General features: G+C 43.0%; 1 protein-coding gene and 1 long non-coding RNA gene across 6 annotated transcripts in view; one reads left to right on the forward strand and one right to left on the reverse strand.

Moving 5' to 3' along the window:
* The window catches only part of LOC140389660 (uncharacterized), a 73,211-nt gene that overhangs the window by 51,831 nt on the left and 4,512 nt on the right, over nucleotides 1-16,868 (forward strand). The window contains exon 3 of one of the 2 annotated variants that reach the window (XR_011934442.1): nucleotides 5,684-6,041. The exons of the other annotated variant lie outside the window; for it this stretch is intronic. This is a non-coding gene — a long non-coding RNA (uncharacterized lncRNA). Of the gene's footprint in view, nucleotides 1-5,683; nucleotides 6,042-16,868 lie in introns of those variants that run through there. 2 annotated transcript variants of the gene reach the window in all.
* Nucleotides 1-16,868, reverse strand: part of LOC140389654 (arf-GAP domain and FG repeat-containing protein 1-like) — a 109,839-nt gene that overhangs the window by 26,612 nt on the left and 66,359 nt on the right. For 2 of the 4 annotated variants that reach the window (XM_072473981.1, XM_072473980.1), the window contains exon 6: nucleotides 6,060-6,179. The exons of the other annotated variants lie outside the window; for them this stretch is intronic. In XM_072473981.1, the coding sequence (XP_072330082.1) occupies nucleotides 6,060-6,179 (120 nt within the window). The remainder of the gene's footprint in view (nucleotides 1-6,059; nucleotides 6,180-16,868) is intronic. 4 annotated transcript variants of the gene reach the window in all.

The following is a 16,868-nucleotide window of genomic DNA, read 5'->3' on the forward strand; positions in this document are numbered from 1 at the left end:
GGATTGGCCACGCTAAATTGCCCCGTAATTGGAAAATAAAATGAATTGGGTGCTCTAAATTTATTTTAAAAAAAAGATAAAGATTCTTCATGCAGAGGGCTGAGAGATTTTGGAATTCTATATCTTGGAGGGCTTTGAATGCTTCACTCTTAATATACTCAAGGCTGGGACCCACACATTTTTGTACTCTAGGGGAATCAAGGGACATGAAAGTGGAATTGCGGTTAAATTAATCTATGATCTTATTGAATGGCAGAGCAGGCTTGGGGAGCTATTTGGCCTACTCCTGCTTGTATTTCTAATGCCCTCTGTTCTTCACATGAATGGTTTGCTAGGCCTTTTCAGAGAGCTAACCACACAGTCCAGGGTCAGGAATCACATACAGACCAGACCGACTAGGATAGCAGATTCCATCCCTTAAAGGACAATAGTGAAACACGTGGGTTTTTATGACAATCCAGTAGTTACATAGTCATCATTATTGATGCTAGTTTTATTAAAAATTCTGATTTATTTAATTAACAATAATCTTTAGTGTCACAAGTAGGCTTACATTAACACTGCAGTGAAGTTACAGTGAAAAGCCTCTAGTTGCCAAATTCCGGCGACAGTTTGGGTACACAAAGAGGAAGAATTCAGAAAATACCAAATTACCTAACAGCATGTCTTTCGGGACTTGTGGGAGGAAAACAGAGCACCCGGAGAAAACCCACACAGACATATGTAGAACGTGCAGACTCCGCATAGACAGTGACCCAAGCCAGGAATCGAACCTGGGAACCTGGCGCTGTGAAGCAACAGTGCTAACCACTGTGCTACCGTGCTGCAGAGATTATTAATCCAAGATCCTGGATTACTAGTCCAGGAATGCAACCAGTATGTTAGCATTCCTGTCAGCAAGCCAAATCATAGGAATCTGTGAATGAATTGGGGATCTGCCTGGTTTCATGACTTATTTGTTGGGAAACTGAAACTCAATATTCTTACTGTTCTTCAACCTATTTCAGTATTACTAAAGGAACGTTCCTTTCCAAATGTTAGAATTTCAGCGTTAAATGGTCTTAATCAAAATTAAGTGACCAGAGAATGCGGAGAGAAGTCACCACTAGACCAGTTCTCTCTTACAATTGGTGTGGCAAGTCACAGTATGTCTTTTATCACTGAAGCTTCTCTTATCATTTGCAGGCTCCTGGATCAAGACAACTTGGATTGAATTCTTCCAGTCTCTCTTGATTTACAACAAAAAAAATAGTAAACTGATTTCCATTTCGGGCCAAGATTAGAATGATAGATTCCTAATTATTGTGCAAAGACATTACATGGGATAATCTAGGTTTACACATGCTGTGTGAGGTGAGGGGAAGGAATGCAGGGCTCATTGGATGTTATGGGTTTTACTGCACATCACACAATCTTGAGAAAGCAGCATGTAAAGAAGTGTATCGACATTTGGTGAACAGCACACAATGTGCTAAAAAGCTGTTTTCAAGCCATACCAGTTCAAGTGACAGAATACTGTATTGACCTCAATCTCTCATAAATCCCATTTCATCTTTACATTAAGCAATTTTTAATCATGTTAAAAATTATGGATCATAAGACAATGAGTGACAGAGATCCAGCCACCTCATGTACCATGTTGTACGAGGGGGGAGCCATAAATGGTCAGTGAAGACAAGTCACATAAAAAAAACAGGAAGTAGTTGATTAATAAGTCTGCGTGGATGTCCACACCTATTGCATTTGTTCAGCTCTGAACGACATTTGACATAGGAAGAGTGAAAGAGTTGATGCATATTTCAGGGTGGAGCACTCAATAAGAAGGTTTGAATTGTGAAAACCGAGAGCTGCTTTAAAGTGACGCGTTAGTTTCTCCTCTGTGTGTTTATAACGTGACTTGTTTTTCATTAAAACATCAACTGTAACTGGGAAGTAACATACATAGCTGAAGGATGACATTTATATGAAACCTGTTTACAGCACAAAGATAGTAGTTTAAGGTTTAGGCAAAGCAAAACTAGCCAACAAATCACAATTGCATCTTGTTTCTGGACCTCATTAAGTAATTTATAAAGTTAGAAACTAGACAGCACTCGACAGAAATAAGACCAAACCTTTTGTATTTGTTGAGTAATTTGTCATAAGTTCATAAGATATAGGAGCAGAATTCGGCCATTCGGCCCAGCGAGTCTGTTCCTCATCTGCTACCTACAATGTTGCAGGCCAAGAGCTGGATTGCGAAATCAGCCAGAGCAGCTCCTCCCTAGAACACATAGCCTAGGAGCAGGAATAGGCAATTTAGCCTCCCGAGCCTAACATCCTCAATGTGATCATGGCTGATTCCATCCTGGCTTCAACTCCACCATCCTGTTCGTTCTCCATAACCCTTCAATCCATGACCAATTAAAAATCTGTCTAACTCCTCCTTAAATTTACTCACTGTCCCTACATCAACTGCAGTCTGAGGTAGCGAATTCCGCAGAATCACAACCCTTTGGGAGAAGTAGATTTTCCTCAAATCTATTTTAAATTTGCTACCTCTTATTTTAAGATGATGGCCTCTTGTTTTAGAATGCCCCACAAGAGGAAGCATCAGCTCCATGTCTACTTTACCCATACCTTTTAGCACCTTGCATACCTCAATTAGATCTCCCCTCTTTCTTCCAAACTCTAGAGAGTATAGGCCATTTTATATTGATTCCACGAGTTTGGGAATTACAACCGCAGAGGCAGTATTGCTAAATGCTGGACAATACCCTGAAGAGAATTTCTCAGAACCTGAAACTTCCAGTAACATGTGCCTACAAAGAGAGTTTACCTATCAAATAAACCCTTCATGAATTAGGAGCCGGATGGTATAATACAGCACTGTCATTCAAATGGATCCAAATCTGGCCACGGTGATTGAAAACAAAATGTCTTTAATCTTTTTTGGGGGTCCAGTACAAATTTGTATAGTTTCAATTGGAAATAAGTGAATTTTAACACAGCGTTAAATCACAATTATTTACAACATGGTAATCTCATGTAATAATGTCTGATCTGGGATTCAGAAAAAAAAAAATTAACATTACTGACACAATGCTGAAGGACTATCAGGAATTTTGTTCTGCATCTCACGCAGGTTAAAACTAATGTGGAAGCGCACAATGTTGGATATGGAGTGCCTCAAGTGGAAAAGCATATCATGCCCTAAGCAACCTTGCTGAGAAGAAAGGTTCATTAAAAGCTGGTCCTTTAAAAGCCTCCAAAAAGGGTTAAAAAATTAGTTGAATTAGTGAATCTGTGTAGAAAACCTTTCAGTAACTCAAAAGCTGTAAAGTAATTGTAGGGTGTCTAGGCACAGTTGTCCAAAATAGACAAGAATTCTCTGAACAATTCTGGACTTTCTTAAACTTGAAATATCATAAGGATAGAATAATAACACAAGAGAAAGGGCAGGATAAGAATGGCGCCAAGGCTGTGACTTTTGCAAAAAGAAACATTGGTGCCAAGGTCCCTACACTAAAACAGCACTTACTGTGGGCAGCTGGGAGAGGAAAAGCGGAAGTAAAGTCACCAAAACCACTGCCTGATGAAAATGTTCTGAAGACTGGAAAGACGGGAGATATGGAGGAGAAATCAACAGAGAAAAAGAAGAACAGAAATGAAGCACAAAGTAAAGTGTATTACAGGCACAAAACCAAATGAATGGCAGCAAGATTGGCTAAACTTCAAGTACTGTCTTCTCGGTTGAGTCAATCCAAATAAACATATGTTCTCAGAATGAAGAGTTGATGAGGTATCAACTAAAAACAGCTTATAAACATCAAAAGATGCTTTCAAACCAACACCAGCTTTGTCAAGATTCTCATTACTTAAGGGAAGTTCCATATTTCAAAGTAAGAGAAACTGGCACATGATTAGATAACAGCACTGCATACCATCTGGCTTGTGGCAGTACTTACTCAACTCTTAAATTTTCATATACAATCCACCCCCAGTTTTTCCCTTGGCAGTCCATTCCGCCTTTGGCATAATTAAACTGAAACTTGTCTTTTCATCCTTCCTCTTCTAAATTTGATGTGGAGATGCCGGAGTTGGACTGGGGTGAGCACAGTAAGAAGTCTTACAACACCAGGTTAAAGTCCAACAGGTTTGTTTCAAATCACTAGCTTTCGCAGCACTGCTCCGAAAAGATTCACCCGAGGAAGGAGCAGTGCTCCGAAAGCTAGTGATTTGAAACAAACCTGTTGGACTTTAACCTGGTGTTGTAAGACTTCTTACTGTTCTAAATTTGAGACTGAGTCTTGCATGTGATTATATTGGGATGGACGGTGCAGTTGTAATGGCAGTGAAACTGTGTGTTCGCTCTCATTACTTTGTGAAGCTGACAACAACCTCTGGTGTTCACACATGTGAAAAACCAGAAGTTGTCAGTAATTCCCTGTTCCCCCACAGGGTGCGCTATTGAAGTTCCTGCAGATAGCAATCTTGTAGAAATCACTAAATTGATGAGAACTTCCCATTTTAAACTAGATCAATGTCAAACACTCCATAGTTCTTTTGATATCATCTTTTTTAAAGTCTGTTTATGGCATCTCAACTTCTAATGCTTATGTCCCAATCTGTGTTTTGCTTTCTGCATAATCCATGATAGTCACTTCCTAGTTTGCGGTCTATAGGAATTCCCCAATGCGTTTGGCTGATTATGTTGTTGGATAACATCAATGCTGCTGGGACGCTTGAAGAACCATTTGAATTGGATGCAAATTCAAGTCAATGTTGGGAAAGGTGAAATTCATGCCACAGAGATCACTAGATCTTTGCGAGCAGCTTTCTTCACTGTCAATAACAAGGATTGTCGCTTTGCCACTAACCATGAGGTTGAAACCATTAAATGCACTGACATTTAGTTTTTTTTAAAAACAATTTTTTAAATTTAGAGTGCCCAATTCATTTTTTTTTCCAATTAAGGACAATTTAGCGTGACCAATTCACCTTCCCTGCACATCTTTTTGGTTTGTTGAGGGCAGTGATCTGGGGCTGGGATCGAATCCGGGCCTTCAGCCCCGTGATGCAGCAGTGCTAACCATTGCGCCACTGTGCCGCCCTCGATATTTAGCTTTTCAATACCCTTTAGGACCTTGTATACTTCAATAAGATCAACTCTGAGCAATTACTTCTCCAGTGTAAACATTTTCAGCTTTTGCAATATTGCCTCAAAGTGAAGACACCAAGTTTTCAATTCTAGCTGTTAATTCCAGTTAACAGCATTAACACTACAATATCCACACAGCATGTTCCTCCACTTCAGAGTGCCCTTTCCTCTCGTGGTTTGTAGCTCAGGTGGAAACTTATCAATGTTCAATTACTACTCAAAGATCCTTGGTTTAACATCTTGAGACCCCAAGATCTATCCTTAGCCTCCTCCAATTTTAGCCTCAGAATTTAATTGCTACACCATCATTGGTGGCAGTATATTGTGCTGACCAAGTTCTAAGCTCTGGAGTTGCCTCCTTAACATTTGACTAAGCTTTTGGTCATGCTTATGTGGCCGAGTATCAAATATCATTTGACGAAGCTCTAGCGAAGTGCCTTGGGGAGTTTTATTATATGAAAGAGAAAATGCAGGCGTTTGTTATTCCTCTAGTTATTGTTATTTCTAAATCTTTATTTTCTTCCTAATTATCTTCATTTTAAGGGGGCACATAAATCCAAATCTTTTCAACGTGACAGAATGGGTCCAACTTGTGGAATTGCGAAAATAAATACAATTCTGCGCATGGTAGAATCAGAAATACAAAAGAGAACATTCTGGAATTGTGCAAAATTTGAAAAGAGAAAATATGTCTTTTTTTCTTTTTAAACTGATGGAAGACCCACATCTAAAATATTGGCTAATTCTTCTCTGTTGATACACTATTATCGACATGTTCCGTTTTAATAAAATGGATTGAAAATGAGAACTGATGATGTTTGGACTGACAGAACCCTTTTTCTAATGCACACGCACACACATGAAGAAGACACCTCACTATTTCTAAAAAACAAAGCTGGGCAGTTACAACCAGCACTACCTGTACTGTTGGACTGGAAAGGTGGTAAACTTGCTGAGGAGAAAGCTCCAAAATTATCAGAAGCATTACAACTTCCAAACGCATCAAAGTTTGCAAAATCTGTATTCAGTGAGGTTGGAGCTGTAACAGTAACATGGAGGAAAAGGGATGGAAGAAGAAAACCAAAAATAGACATGTTAATGGTTATGAAAGTCACGCACAATAAACAAACAGAACACCATGAATGAATTCATATCCTAACAGTACAGAAAGTTCAGAAGATATCGGACTCAAGTAAAATCAATTGAAATGTATATGTTTTAATATAACCTAACTTGGATATATCTGATTATATTATTGCTATCTGGTAACTACATTCTCTCTAGCTCAATCAAGCAAACCAAACTACCTTTTCATTTTGAACCTCCATATTGTGAAATCTTCACACGTTCCGCTGCCCTCTGCCAATATTGCATTATACCAGACCACCAAGATGCAAATCATCCTGTTTTTCGGCCTCTTTTCTATGGTCCAGTAATTGCAAAGCAGCCATTCCATTTGGGCTGGTGTTGTGTCATTTTGCAAATAGCAATTTTCCCCCTAAAAACGGGGAAGAACACCGAATGTCGACACCAGCAAATCCCACAGCCAGATTAAGTGAGGGAAGATATTAGAGAGAGAGAAACAAGAAAAAGGAAGAGTGAAAAAAAATGCTCATGCAGTCATAAACTAGTGAGTGAGAAAGAAAGAGAAGGGATCCTTACAATAGTTTCTGATTCCAGATTGATCTACACGAGTTAGCCAACTTAACAGTAGCACTACAATTGGTAAAGAGGAAAGTATCCTGCTCACTTTTACAGGAAAGTGCGCGTATGTTTCAAGTGAGGTTAAGATCTGTGCTGTCTACATACACAACTGAATGGCCTGCTGACATTCATTTCTTAATTCATACACAGGTGTATACCAAAAGGCTACCGGAGCCAGTGAAGGATCTTGCTCGGGAGAATAACTAATTACCTTTAGAAAAGAGAGTTGAATTAGATAAGCACATTCATACCAAAAATAAAAGCAAAATACTGTGGATGCCAGAGTCTGAAACAAAAACCAGAGAATGCTTGAAAAGCTCAACATTCAGGCAGCATCTGTAGGGAGAGAAAACAGAGTTAACGTTTTGAGTCCAAATGATTCTTCTTCAGAGTTGAAGAGAGGAAGAAATATGTTGTATTATAGACTGTAGAAGAGGGGGTGGAACAGCTGGACAACAGAAGGTCAATGATTAGTGGGAGCTGGGAGAGATTGCAAGAAAGATGTAGCACAACTTCAGAACAAGTGACAGATGGCCCAGTGGGGGAGGGGGAGGGAGGGTTTTTGCACTGGGACAAAAAATATGTTTGGGATATTAAAAAAAGGTTTAGATGGAGGAGAAAAGTCACAGTCTAAAGTTGCTGAACTCAATGTTGAATCCTGAGGGCTGTAGCATGCTTAACTGGAGGAAGAGGTGCTGCTCCCCCAGTTTGCATTGGACTTCACTGCAGTATTGCAGCAGGCCAAGGGCAGACATGTGGTCATTAGAGCAAGATGCGGAGTTGAAATTGGCCAGCAACAAGAAGGTTGTAGTCATGCTTGTGGGCTCAGCAAGGTGTTCCGTCAAGCAGTCACGCAGACTGGCCTGAACAATGAAATTATTAGACTGCTGTGACTTTTCTCCTCCATATAAACTTTCTTCCAATTAAGGGGCAATTTAGCATGGCCAATCCACCTAACCCTGCACATCTTTGGGTTGCGGGCGTGAGACCCACGCAGACACTGGGAGAATGTACAAAATCCACACGGACAGTGTCCCGGGCCGGGATTGAACCTGGGGCCTCGGTGCCGTGAGGCAGCAGTGCTAACCACTGCACCACCGTGCCGCCACCCCCCCCCTCCCCGAAACATTTTTTGTCCCAATGCAAAATTCCTCCCTCCCCATCAGCCACTTAACTAATATGCTATATCCTTCTTGCAATCTTTCTAGCTCCCACTAATCACTGGCCTTCTACTGTGTTCCAACTATTCCACCCCTTCTTATACAGTATACAATCAAACACAGTTCTCCCTCTTTTCGGCTCTGAAGTAGTAATTTGGATGTGAAATGTTAACTCTGTTTTCTCTCCCTACAGATTCTGCAAGACCTGAATTTTTCCAGTTTTCTGTTTCTGGAGCATATTAATGCCGTTTTTGCATTGTATCAATTCATGCAATATTAGGTCAAACCCTCACACAATATAAAGCTACACTATACAAGCACTTCACTGTGAAATTGAGTTCCAATCAAGTTCACTCAAATGTGTTGATACATTGTGGACTGCTCTGAACAATAGTTACATTTTTAATGTTGGCGCTTTATAATCATTTAAATTTGCCATGGTGGCACATGCAATGATTCTGATGTTTACCAAGGGCTTCCTGGTCCACCTTTAAAAAGATAAGGAGGTGCCTATCTGAAAGACTCAAATGTGTGGTTCAGATATCTCTCTCATTCAAAGACGTACCGAAAGCATAGGTCAAACAAGGACAGATACACCATGTGTGATGCAGTGTACGGTTAAGATATTGGACAGAACGAGATTAGCTAGATATCAAGACAATGAGTCTGTTAGACTTCACCTCACTGGTACATTTGTGGACTTAATAAGGGTTAAATTATCAAATTGTACTGTCTATAAGCTTAGTGATGAAGATCCTTAATTTGGATGTATTATTGGATGGTTTGTGAATTTTGGGGCATGCTGTTAAGGAAATCGTAAAGTTGGCACCTCTAAGTATCAAATACTACGATGTAGTTTGAAATGAAATAAAGTTATAACTAGGACACATTTGGGCTCCAGCGAGTCTAGCTTAGCAGCACAGAGAAGCCAAATCTACAATGCTGATTGGCCAGAAAGGTACCTTAAGGACTGGATGTTCCAGGGCTTCTGGTCAAACATACATTTGTAGTTTAGCAGTTAGAAGGGACGCTGCAAGTTGATTTAATAGAATAATGGCCTTGGGCCTAGAATGTTCCAAGAATCTACAGCCAAATTAAGGTCAGATAGTTGTAGGGACACTAGAATTGCCCAGCCCATTGGTCAAGAGTTGCAAATATCGGCTTAGAGGTTATTATCCAGGTACATGTACTTGGGTTAAATGTTGCCAAGCTACCTGAAAAACAGATATAAAAGTAAGTTTCATCACTGATTGCATTGTATTCGTCAAGGATTAGCATTTGTCACCAGTCACTCATTGGGAGGCGTGTGTCAGGAGAGTAAGGAGTAAGGCACTTGCTAGGGAGTTAACATTTGCACAGGACATTGACAGTCAATTGGTATTCGCACAAGTTAAGCACCCAGTTTTAGGCTGTTAGTGACTAAAGCAACTGTCACAGGGTTGAGGATTGCCACAACAATCCAGTATTAGAGATTGGTGGATCACTTTAGATATGATTGCTTGGGGCTAAAGGAGGCTGGTTATCAAAAACGTATAACCAGTTGACTGCAGAGAAATCATTCAGACAGTCAAAGTCTGGCTTGGGAGTGTAGTCTTTGTCATTTTGGAGCAAACATTGTCGTTGTTAGGAAACTGTTTCTACCAGAATGAGCACGAGAGATGTGCAGGCAGCTGTGAAATGTATAGTTTCAGCAGTTAAGGTGGACTGGACGTTTCAGCAGTTAAGGTAAATTTTGAATTTGAGAGTTCGAAACCGATCCACTAGTCAAAGTCTTAAACCTACAATGGGATCTGTATGGGCGGCACGGTAGCACAGTGGGTAGCACTGTTGCTTCACAGCTCCAGGGTCCCAGGTTCAATTCCTGCTTGGGACACTGTCTGTGCGGAGTCTGCACGTTCGCCTTGTGTCTGCATGGGTTTCTTCCGGGTGCTCTGGTTTCCTCCCACAAGTCCCGAAAGACATGCTTGTTGGGGGAATTGGATATTCTGAATTCTCCCTCCGTGTACCCGAACAGGCACCAGAGTGTGGCGACTAGGGGATTTTCACAGTAACTTCATTGCAGTATTCTTGTAAGCCTTCCCGGATCTCTGGTGCTGTGAAGCAACAGTGCTAACCACTGTGCTACTGTGAAACTTTCGTCATAAATAATAATGAATCTAAATGAATCTGCATCATCTCACACTGATGAATATGCTGACAAAAAGGCAAGATACCTGGGGAAACAGCTTGCTCTCAGAACAAATACAATATGCGACTACTAGACATGAAATAACTACACAGTTCCGGATGTGGGCTGTGCTTTGGAAAATACAATTAAGAGGTGTTTCACGTTTTGCATCAAAACAGCTGATGTTGATGAATGGATAACTACTGATACTATCATTCAAGAGGACTCTGGTTATAAAACGGAAGGGGAAATGATCTCCATGAATTTAAAATTGAGACACATCTTGCATTCTTTCCGTAGATTGTTCAGATGTGAATCATACCCCCTTTCAATCCACAAACATTTCCTTCAATGAACACAAATCTTTATTTTTTATTCGTTCATGGGACTTGGGGGTCGTAGACTGGGCCAGCATTTATTGGCCCAGCCCTAATTGCCTTTGAGGGGGCAGTTAAGAGTCAATCATGTTGTTGCGGGTTTGGAGTCACATGGAGGCCAGACCAGGTAAGGATGGCAGATTTCCTTTCCTAAAGAACATTAGTGAACCAGATGGGTTTTTAGGACAATCAACAATGGTATCATCATTAGACTTTTAATTCCAGATTTTACTTGCACGGTAGCACAGTTGCTTCACAGTGTCTGGGTCCCAGGTTCAATTCCCGGCTTGGTCACTGTCTGTGCGGAGTCTGCACATCCTCCATGTCTGCGTGGGTTTCCTCCGGGTGCTCCGGTTTCCTCCCACAAGTTCCGAAAGATGTACTTGTTAGATGAATTGGATATTCTAAATTCTTCCTCAGTGTACCCGAACAGGCGCCAGAGTGTGGCGACTAGGGGATTTTCACAGTAACTTCATTGCAGTGTTAATGCAAACTTGTGACAATAATAAAGATTACGGGGCGCCACGGTGGCACAATGATTAGCACTGCTGTCTCACAACGCCAGGGACCCGGGTGCAATTCCCACCTTGGGTAACTGTCTGTGTGGTGTTTGCACTTTCACCCAGTGTCTGCGAAGGTTTCCTCTGGGTGCTCCTGTTTCCTCCCATAGTCCAAAGATGTGCAGGTTAGGTGAATTGGACATGCCAAATTGCCTCTCAGGGTGAGGTTTAGGGCCTACGTCAGGTGGTCTTTCAAAGCGACGGTGCAGACGCGATGGGCTGAATGGCCTCTTTCTGTACTGTAGGGAATCTATGATGATTTTTTATTGAATTCAATCTGCATTGGTGGGATTTGAACCAGGTTCTTCGGCAGATTACCCTGGGTGTCTGGTTTACTAGTATAGCGACAATACCATTATGCCACTATGTCTATAGATATCACAAACTCAAAACAAGTTCCATTTTTATTTTAGAAGGCAAAACATTTAATCTAACATTGCCCACATTTCTATCGAAGGCTGATCCAAGAATTAAAGATGTAGAAAATTTGGGGTCTGTTTATATGCAATCATGCTTTTGACAGTAGTATTGCTGTATAACAGTAGAGTTATTCTGGCGATCTGATTGCATAATGCACAGGCGACCACAAAGTGAAAGCACCAGAGTTGAGCATTTCACCATCAGTGGAAATTCCTTGATACAATGGAACTTTAATTTTCTGGAAACTGGATGCTGCTACAGTGCTCTGCACTGTGATTTCACAACATTTTAATGTATTACCATCAGCAGTGTGAACCAATTTTGGAATTATGCACACAGTAGGACTTTTGGCACATTTCTTTTCTCCATCAAAGATACCAGCTGGAGTGTGAATTGATCTCATTTCCCTTTGTGCCATATAATTGTACGCTCTCTCTGAACTCCTACAGTTAACACAAGTTGTCAAAGTACTAATGCAACAAAGCAGCCCCAGCAGGAATACAAGTATCTCAGCTGATTTAAGCACAAGATAATAAGATGTTCTACTAGACAATATAAGCGTAGCGTAATCACATGCTGCCCATGGTCTTTTCCACCATACTCTGGAACTGGGACCAATCTTACACCCAACAGCTTTCTTGATCAGCATTTATATAACTTAGCCCATATTAATGCAAAAAATTAAATGGCTGGCAAATTAAGGGTTAATTGTAGCATTGATAGCGGGTCACTGTCTGTGTGGAGTTTGCACATTCGCCCCGTGTCTGCGTGAGTTTCACCCCCATGACCAAAAGATGTGGTTAGCCACACTAATTTGCCCCTTAATTGGGGAAAAAAAAGAATTAGGTACTCTGTAGCAGCGATAGATCACTGCTAAATTATTTTTTGAATACTCTTTAGATGAAAGTGCTAATGTAATTGAAAACCAATACAATATCATTGCTGAGCATGTAGCCATCTGGGATGGCCACATCCCGATTACAAAATGGACACTTGCAAAGAATGCAGGGAAAATTGGACAATACTAAGAAACAAGCAGGTGCAAGCTCTGTCTGTTGATTAGACCTTTAAACTCTCAGACAGGACAGAAACTTCCAAGCAATCTACATACTAATGAGCCATCTCCGGGGACAAAAGGGAAACATTTAGATACACAATGTTAAGGCAGACACCCCGGCGCCAGAACAAAGCAGACTGACAGTCACCAGGACACACCCAGCGATCAGGGAAACCACCCCTCTATTGGAGGAGGATCGATACGACTGATTGGGGAAAGACCCAATTAGTTGAGGCCAAGTTCAAGGCCCGCCCAAAAGCGCGCAAAGCCCTTTTTAGTGTAAAAGGTATTCCCCAAGGGAGAATCTTTTTCCTTTGGCTTTGGCTCTCAGCGAAGAGAGAGACCAGCCTAGCAGCTACATCAGACCAAGTAAGTTCCGAGTCAACGCACACTACGAGACAGACGCTCCTAGTTGCTACCCTGTAAACAGCTCAACCCAGCAGCCTCAGAACCGAGCAATGGCCATTGTTCCTCTGACTGAGTGGGCACCCGAAGCTAAGTATAGGCTTTAGTAATTAGCGTAAGCCGTACCCGTGTTTACATCACCACTTTATCACCCCCTGTTCCAAATTCAGTAGAGAACCTAGATAGAGAAAATGGCAATGGAACGCCTTATGAACCCCCAGGAATTCGAGGTCGCAGCGACCAGTAGAATAGGACAGTGTCCCGTTTGGGAAGATGAGATCAGGAAATATCTCAAAGGGAAAGGATTGCCCCTTTGGAGTGAATTCTGCAATAATGAGGAAACAGGACCCGGGCGTATAGGACATACTTAGTGGGAGAACCTGTCAGAGATCCACAAGAAGAGCTGAGGGAAAGCTCGCAAGCCGATGGCAATCATGTCCTGTTTGGCACAATTGCGTGGCACAGAGGAGGTCGTTCGAACGCTCCGTAGAGAGATAGAGGAGAGAGCCAGAACCAATGAGATAGACGTGAGTGAGGTAGATAAAGAGAATAGAGATTTAAAAGAGCAGTTAGCAGCAAGGGACAGAGAAGTGGATGATGCCAAGTGGGCACATCAGTCTTGTCTCGCGCATTTGAACAGTTTTAAGACGCAATATGATAAGGCCTACCAGGACACGCAACGTGCGGTCTTGGTAAGACAAGAAACAGAACAGCAAGTTGAGAAATTGCAGAAACAGTACAATGATTTTAAAGTAGCCCTACGAGCACTCCATACTTCCACAACGGAACAAAGGCAGAGCTCCGTAGGCCACGCAAAGTGCCGGAAGCAAATTGCAGAATTGCAATCTCTGCTTTCCGTTCAAAATGGATTTCAAAGTACATTCGGACCCCAATTAGATCAAGAAAACGGACCCGATTGGTAGGAATTGAACGAGACTGTCCATAGATACGTACATGGGACATGACGCAGGAAAACCCCCAGAAAAGGAAAGCGCCACAACCCCCAACCGAACAGGCAGAAAACACCCCCATGAACCCTGTAACCACACATCGCAGGGCCGCAGGAGAAGGAGAAGCAGAATTCCTTTACACAACCCCGTTAACTGTGATCCAATTACGGGACGCGTGTGGAAAAATTACACCGTTGCTTCCCACATCAGACCCCCACCAATTTTTCGCTAAAGTCAAACAGCAGGCAACCACGTACGGCCTAGACGAAAAGGAGCAAGTGAAGCTCACAGTTTTAAGCCTCGACCCTTCAGTCGTAGCAGCCCTTCCCGACCCACAGAATGTAGGAGGAGGCACACTCCAAGAGATGCACACAGCGATCCTTGATGCGATAGGCTTTAACAGAGGGGACCCCGTAGAAGACCTAAATAAGTGTAGGCAAAAGACCCAGCGTTTGCTGGAAGTTTGTGGATTTTTGGAGAGTTAGCCCACGCCCATTTGTCCCCAGATAATATGGCCAAATGGACCCGAATTCTAGTCTCCCACGCCACAGAAGCTGGACAAAAAGCTTGCACAAATTATGACCCCTCAGATGAGGCCCACAATGAAAAATGGATTTTGAAGAGATTGTCCCGCGCTTGGGAGCAATCAATTGCAGGCAAAACCGAATTTATAACACCCGATGAAGAGCAGGCAGAGATGAACCCAGTTAAAGTATACCAGAACCCCACATGGGTAAATGAGGGCAGGAACAGCCAACCCCAGCCAAAAACTCAGGAATGTTACAACTGTGAACAGCTAGGACACTTTGCACAAGAGTGCAACGCGCCCCAGAAGCAGCAGAGAAGCCAACAGGCAGGCACCCGAAACAGGCAGGGCAAAGCCGATGCATAGCGTTAGCGCCCGTTCAGAGAATGCAGACATGAACGGCACCGACTGACGGTGTTCGGGCTCCCCAACTTGGGTCTGCGGCACCCTTTGGGACAAATCAGGTAGACCGGTAGTAGCAGGCAAAGTCCGGGGACAACCCGTAGAATTTCTTTGGGACACAGGAGGGTCCCGCACCACACTCAATTCCTCCACGATGTTCCAGCGAGACAATTGGTCCACAACCGTCACCATCACACTCAGCGGTTTTACAGGCCACTTACAACAGGGACACATCACAGCCCCTGGAGCAATACAAATAGGAAACATCGCGACTAAGCACCCTGTAGTTTTAGTTGATCTGCCCCAGACAGCAGAACATATCCTTGGGATCGATTTCATGAGCTCCCATAACCTTTATTTTGACCCAGTTAACAAGTGTGCTTGGAAAATGGCAAAGGCAGCACGAGCCCCTGCCACGCTCACAGTAGGAAAGTACGTAAATAGGATTAGCTTAGTAGGAGACTTCTGGTTCGACCCTCAAGCCATTAGTGCAGACAACCAGGTTAGGGCAGTCCTGCAGGAACATAAAGCAGCATTTGCACAGCACAAGCATGACTGTGGCAATTTGGCTGGCTTTGTGAACATTACAGGTCCCGACCCTAAACCCCAGAAGCAGTACGGATTTCCCCAGGAAGCAGAGGGAGGAATCTCCAAATTAATAGAGAGTTTGTTGGATCAAGGCGTACGCAGATCAGTAGCCTCCACAAACAACGCACCGATTTGGCCCGGCAGGAAACCGGATGGATCATGGCAACTGACCATTGATTACCGGGAACTGAACAAAGTAACCTCACCAGCAGCCCCCACCGTAGCCACGAGTCCCGAGACCATGCTCAAACAGGGACTCGAGTCAAATTTTTTTTCGGTTTTGGACATTAGTAATGGCTTTTGGTCCATTCCATTGGCTAAAGCGTGCCAGGAGAAATTCACCTTTACATTCCAAGGGCAACAGTACACGTGGACGTGCCTGCCACAAGACTTCCACAACTCCCCCGACAGCTGGCAAATGGATTAGCAAAGTTTTCCTGCCCCGATTGTCTGGTCCAGTGTGTAGACGACTTGTTACTACAGAGACACAAAGGGAGAGCACATTTTGCTTCTCACCGACCTCCTAGCACTCCTAAAAGAAATTGGTTGTAAAGTCAACCCCAAGAAGGCCCAGATTTTGAAAGAAAAAGTGATTTACTTAGGAATAGTGATTACTCATGGTAAACGCAAGATCGAGCACAAGAGAATTGACTCGATCGTCAAATTGCCCCTTCCCCACAATGTCTCAGACCTCCGGTCATTTTTAGGGCTGGTTGGCTACTGCCGAAACCATATTGACAGTCTCACCACGAAAGCAGCGCCCCTTTCCAAACTTCTCAAGAAGCAGGCACCTTGGGAATGGCTTCCACAGCATACAGATGCCGTGGATGCTTTAAAAAGAGCACTCCGCACTTTCCCCATACTCAATCGAAGTTGCAAGCACCGACCGAACCCTTTCGGCCGTGCTCCTCCAGGAACGCCCCGTAGCATACGCCTCACGCGTGTTCGACCCCGTAGAGCAAGGGTTTTCTGCCTGTGAAAGGCACCTGCTTGCAGTTTTTTGGGCAGTACAATACTTCGCACACATTACAGGAGTCAACCCCATCACCATCCTCACAGAACACACCCCGACACAGCTATTGTTAGACGGCCGACTTAAAGATGGCACAGTCAACCAAATCCGCGCAGCCCGTTGGACCCTTCTTTTACAGGGGCGGGACATCACATTAAAGAGAACCAAAACCCACACCTTCCTTGCCGAAAATTTGCAGTATGCAGGCACCTCTCATGAATGGGAGATCATCACCACGAAACAGAACACAGGCCCAAGACACCTCCCAGGAAAACAGGTAGTACACCCCAGAGACCCCAGCCCACAGACACGTGCGTACCCCTGAGGATTTATGTGGATGGCTCATCCACAGTATTAAATGGAGAGAGAATTACCGGTTGCGGTATATATGTAGAGGACG

The sequence above is a fragment of the Scyliorhinus torazame genome, chromosome 14 (assembly GCF_047496885.1).
Source record: "Scyliorhinus torazame isolate Kashiwa2021f chromosome 14, sScyTor2.1, whole genome shotgun sequence".
Classification (NCBI taxonomy): Eukaryota; Metazoa; Chordata; class Chondrichthyes; order Carcharhiniformes; family Scyliorhinidae; genus Scyliorhinus; species Scyliorhinus torazame.